Source organism: Nomascus leucogenys, chromosome X, assembly GCF_006542625.1.
Source record: "Nomascus leucogenys isolate Asia chromosome X, Asia_NLE_v1, whole genome shotgun sequence".
Taxonomy (NCBI): domain Eukaryota; kingdom Metazoa; phylum Chordata; class Mammalia; order Primates; family Hylobatidae; genus Nomascus; species Nomascus leucogenys.
Genome location: NC_044406.1, coordinates 117,864,945 through 117,870,944, shown reverse-complemented (window position 1 = coordinate 117,870,944; position 6,000 = coordinate 117,864,945). Strand labels below are relative to the sequence as shown.

Here is a 6,000-nt window from a genome sequence, read left to right as displayed (position 1 = left end):
AAGACCCTCTCTCCAAATGCAGTCACATTCTGAGTTACTAGGGCTCAGGACTTCAACATAAGAATTTTATGGGTCACAATTCAACCTATAATAACCCTTATGGAAGGAAATATAGATATAGCTATCGTGACTACCAATTCATTATCCTTGACCAGCAACTCTACTTCTGGAACTCTATCCTACAGATATATCTGCACACATATAAATTGACATATGTATAAAGATATTCATTTCAGTCTTGTTGAGGCTGAAATATTAATTTCAGACTGGCTGAGTGAACTTTGGTTAGTCTACACAGTGCAAAATTATGCAGCTGTGAAAAGAAATGAGGAAGTTCTCCATGCACAGGTAAGGGCAGATCTTCATGATAAATGAGGAAAAAGAATGCACAAAACAGTTTAATACTAGTATGCTACCTACATAGGATAGATACATTTGTATTTGCTTGTATAAAATTTGCATAAGGAAACACTGAAGGCTGAACAACTACAACAAAACGCTAATAAAAGTGGTTACCGAGCGGGACCAGCCATGCAAATCTCTAGAAGATGGCGGTGCTCTTTTAAACACTTCAAAATCATTGGAAGAAAGCTACAGCTGGGCTCTGCCTGCTGACCTGGGGAGGCCAGTGGCTCTATGGAAAACACTGTGATAACCTACTAAGGAGAGCAGCCTGTGAAGAAGCTCAGGTGTTTGGCAATCAACTCATTCCTCCCAATGCACAAGTGAAGAAAGAATCTGTTTTTCTCAATCCTGCAGCTTGCAAAGGCAAAGCCAGGATTCTATTTGAAAAAAATGCTGCCCCGATTTTACATTTATCCTGGCATAGGTGTGACTATTGTTAAGACAGATTATGAGGGACAAGCCAAGAAATTACTGGAACTGATAGAAAACACATAGGTGATCATTGTTGCAGGAGGAGATGGGACACTGCAGGAGGTTGTTACTGGAGTTCTTCGATGAACAGATGAGGCTACCTTCAGTAAGATTCCCATTAGATTTATCCCACTGGGAGAGACCAGTAGTTTGAGTCATAACCTCTTTACTGAAAGTGGAAACAAAGTCCAACATATTACTGATGCTACACTTGCCATTGTGAATGGAGAGACAGTTCCATTTGATGTCTTGCAGATCAAGGGTGAAAAGGAACAGCCTGTGTTTGCAATGACCGGCCTTTGATGGGGATCCTTCAGAGATGCTGGCATCAAAGTTAGCAGGTACTGATATCTTGGGCCTCTAAAAATCAAAGCAGCCCACTTTTTCAGCACTCTTAAGGAGTGGCCTCAGACTCATGAAACCTCTATCTCGTATACGGGACCTACAGAGAGACCTGCCAATGAACCAGAGGAGACCCCTGTACAAAGGCCTTCTTTGTACAGGAGAATATTACAGAGGCTTGCATCTTACTGGGCACAACCACAGGATGCCCTTTCCCAAGAGGTGAGCCGAGAGGTCTGGAAAGATGTGCAGTTGTCCACCATTGAACTGTCCATCATAACACGGAACAATCAGCTTGACCGAACACGCAAAGATTTTATGAACATCTGCATTGAAGCCAACACCGTCAGCAAAGGAGACTTTGTAACTATAAGAAGTCGAAAGGTGAGAAAAGCCAAGCTGGACACCGAGGGCATGGAGTGTCTCCAAGCCAGCCAGTACACTTCGCTTGTCCCCAAGGAAGCAGGGAGCTCTTTTAGCATTGACAGTGAGGAGTATGAAGTGATGCCTGTGGAGGTGAAACTGCTCCCCAGGAAGCTGCAGTTCTTCTGTGATCCTAGGAAGAGAGAACAGATGCTGGCAAGCCCCACCCAGCGAGCAGGCAGAAGACAAGTACTCTGAGACCACATTTTAGGCCACCAGTAAGACCAAAAGGGAACAGGTGCCTCAACCATCCCAACAGTGTTGTCAGATGCTCTCGAGGGCATTTTCATGGCAAGTACCCCTCTGTCCCGCTCCAGCAGTGCTTCCCAAAGTGTTCTCTGTCACCTGCTTTGCAATCAGCTTCTGTTAGGGCATGTTTTGTTTTGGTGTGACGGTCGACCCTCCTAAACACAGACTTTCCTCAGGCTAGTTCAAGATGGAAAAGGACTTTCTTCTGTTTTCTCCCAAAGTGCAACCACAGGGGAGAGCCCACAGTGGGCTTAGCCTGCCTAAGCCCTTCCATTCCCATTCTGTTCTTTGACTGTACTAGGAATTCTGGGAAAAGTGCCTTCCTTCCCTGGTGACCTTTTCCTATTTCTAGGCTCCTCCACGGGTGCTACTATTTTGAGAGCTCCGGCTCTTGTTTAGCTTTTATTTCAATTCTATCCTCAGTCCAGATATGTATGTGAGGTTGTTTCCCTCTTCAGCCATGGCCATAATACTGTAAAATGCTAGTTTTTATTTTTTAAGTAGTGCTTCTTAAATGGTTTGCATGAGAGCCACGTGGAGTGCATGTTGAAAATTGATCTATTTGGGGTCCACCCCAAACCTAACAACCCAATTTGGAGATGGGGCTCAGGTATCTGCATTTTTAAAAAGTCAGCCACCCTTCCCAGGTGATTCTGTAAGTTGGTCCCTCAACCGTACTTAGAGAAATAGTGTTTTAAAGCAGTGGTCCACAAAGTATTCTGCTCATGTGGCCCCCAAAAGTATTTTGAAAAATCATGTATCCCCTCACCCATCTAAGTTGACATCTAAAATTTTTCATGGGAAGTTAAATACTTGACAAAGTATGTGTTTGCTGGTGTCATGTAAATATTGGTATTTTAAAATAAAAACTGTTACATCACTATTTTAAACATATCCAGTACAATTTAAATATCACAACAATTTGACACCCTTTATTCATTTATAAAAATAAATGAGCTAGTTCTTTAGTAGTTGAATATTTTAAATTGGCTTTTCTTTTTCTATATTTTCATACCACTTTCAGCCAAGAATCCTATCATAATGTAATCTCTTGTGCTTGGCATCTTTTAGTCATTCACCCATTATCTTCTTGTCAACAAAAACTATAAATGGAAGTAAGTTTTTTTAGTTCTTGCATTAAGTGTTATCTCAGTCCAGACTAAATGTTATCGTAATTATTGGTATATAATGAAAATGATATTAATATAATTCTTTGATGATTGTTTTATTAGAACGTTCTTTATCCTAATTAGTTCATTTATCCAAGAATACATGAATGTTATTTACAGCTGAGATGGGGTTCAACATCAGTTGTATTCCTTGTTTCATTTCTTTATAGATGTAAGCACATAAATTCTATGGGAATAGAAAGAAAAAAACTGGTAACCAATAGGGGTATATTGGGAACACAGAAAAGAGGGAACAGGAGTGGAAGTGAAGTTTTCCATATACCTTTTTATATAGTTTTTATTTCTAAATCATGTGAATTCAGATAATTAAAATTATACATAATTTTATATATGTTTCTATATAATATGCAATTATATGGATGTATGATATCTATATAATTATATATAGATATATATAAGCATAGATAGATAGCTAGATAGCTAGATAGCTAGATAACTAGATAGATAGATAGATAGATAGATAGATAGATAGATAGATAGATAGATGCTTCCTAGCTCGGCCATGAAATTTCTAGTACAATTTGAGATTAACTCGAATCTTTTTGCTTTTGAGAATGGCTATTCTCAGTTTATTAAAGCTTCATCTAGGGTTTTCAAATTGTGCCCTTGTGAAATAAAGAAAATCCCCGGGGACCACAAATGCTTTCCTTCTTTATATTTTTCTTTGAAGAAAGGAGCTGAGTTTAAGAAGGCTAGAGGAAGACCAGTTGGATTTGATATGGACCAAACAGGAGACTACCCAGATGCTATTGATCCCCTGCACTTGGCAGCACAAACGCCCTTGGGTGTGCATTACTTCAAGCAAACGGAAGTGTGCCCCGCTGACAGTGGAGATGCCTGGCTGGGGGTGGGGGGACCCGAGTGCACCACATACAGCTGGGAGTGAAATTCCTGGAGAAAGCACCCACAGCACTCTGAGCCTGCTTGCAGCCCAACGGCCTCGCTGAGAATGCTACATTTAAAAGTGCAGTTTTTGGATGATTCCCAGAAGATTTTTGTGGTTGATGTAAGTGGAAATCACATTGCTATTATTCCTTTATTATTCATTCAATAATAGTCATTTGTGAACAGCCCATTAGACAGCAATGTTATGTCTTCTTTAGGACTGAATGAAGGAGGACTGTGATTTTTAGCTTTGGAAAAATAATCTGTATTTAACATCACAATGTAGTTCATATTTTTCCATTAACCTTTCTCTTAGAACAAGTTGTCTTTTCTCAAAGGACAACAATAGCAAATTTTAAAGGCAGGATAACTATTTGCAAAAAGTAAAGCAGCAATAAACTAGTTCTTTTACCCAATAAGGTATTATTGTTCATTGAAATTATGTCTGTGGGTCTCATCCCATGAGCATTTGTGGGGAGAAAACTGTTGTTCTGAGGGAAAGGAGTGGGGGAAGCTATCCTCCTTTTCTGAAGAAAACCTATGGGTTATAAGGGGTAGAATTATGTAGTTGTAATGAGAACTTCAGGAAGTAATGACAAGTATGAGAGAGAAAAATTAGGATAAGAGACTATTTAGCTTGATTTAGTACTTATAGTTCAGAGTTCTTAATAAATTCCTAGCTACAAGATGATTGCATACAATTATACTTCATCTCTTCAAGAAAGAACAAATGTATTAAGCACATCATTTGTTGCTCATGTTCCAACATCTTAAGATATGTACATTTTGATGTCGGGATTTATGTATGAGCATTTTGAAAAGTTCTACGTTTTTATTGGAACCAAAAATACTATTTGCTTTGATATTTACATTAGCTACTAACAAGAGACAAATAGTTTATTTTCTTTGAAATTCACACAAAATGTTTGTTCTTTTATACATAAACTGACAACTGCTGTGGCTCAGCCATGATGTTTGGTGTGTGGGTAGCCCATTTTTCCAATGAGTATTTTATTTTTATTTGAATCATGTGCTTTGTGAGTGATGACTTCATGTCTTCGTCTGCTGTTTTGCTGTCTCTTCCTTTCAGTTTTATGCGCAAAAGGCATTTCTAGTTCCACGGACCTGAATGATTTGTTTTTGTAGCAAATAGCTTCCATTAGAGGTATGAGGCATTTCCTATTCTTTCTTGGAACTATATTTAAGGGGTGGAAAATATCTTTTGAGTAGTTTATCCATTTGCAGACTGGTGGTGTATGCTCACAGTGCTGCAGTACCTGAATTAGTGAGCTGGGTATTCAAAAGATATTGCTTTAGGCTAAGTTTTTAATAGATATTTCAAGGAACTCAAAGAGAAATCTTTGACAAAAAGTGACAGATGAGTTTTTTGAATGTGCAGTCTAATTCAGATCCATTTAAATGGGTTGGAGGGTGGATGGGGAACACAGTACCATATCTTCACAAAATTCACCTACGGAAGAGCCAGTTCCAGCAACTTGAAGACTTGATTTGGCTTCAAGTCAAACTGTCTCCAGCTGCAACACATTGTGTTCCTTGGAAAGATAATGGGAGAGATTTGATACCCAGCAATTCGGGTGTCAAAGCATGTGATCCCTTTTGCTCTGTGGAAGACTGCTTTGTAAGTAGCAATTGTGGTGTTACCCAGAGTGGCAATAGCACTGGCTGCAGTACTGTGAGTGGCTTTGTCCAGAGGAGTTAGAAGCTTAAGTTAGCATTCAATCATCCAATAGTACCTTCTCTGCTTAACAATAATAGATTGACGATGATGATGATGATGATAGTGATGATGATGATAATGGTGGTGATGATGATGATAGCAGTAGTGAGTCATCTGTGGGTAGCACTTTAAAATTTACAAAGCACTTTCACATCCATTAGTTCATTTGATCCTCCATTCAGCCTTGTGAGTGAAGGTAGGGAAAAGATCTTTTCCCATTTTGTAAATTAAAAGATGGAGGCTCAGGGAACTTAAGTGACGTGTGCATGATCACACAGCATATAATTGCAGAGCTGG

At 39.2% G+C, this 6,000-nt stretch overlaps 1 protein-coding gene and 1 pseudogene across 2 annotated transcripts in view; both read left to right on the top strand.

The window, feature by feature from the left end:
* The first annotated feature begins 548 nt into the window (after window positions 1-548).
* LOC100602441 lies at window positions 549-3,966 on the top strand (annotated as a pseudogene).
* Window positions 3,852-6,000, top strand: part of FRMD7 (FERM domain containing 7) — a 50,543-nt gene continuing 48,394 nt past the window's right edge. The window contains exon 1 of one of the 2 annotated variants that reach the window (XM_003272619.2): window positions 3,852-4,086. In XM_003272619.2, coding sequence (XP_003272667.1) covers window positions 4,030-4,086 — 57 coding nt within the window. In that variant the 5' untranslated portion in view covers window positions 3,852-4,029. The remainder of the gene's footprint in view (window positions 4,087-6,000) is intronic. The other variant, XM_012499071.2, reaches the window with a different exon arrangement.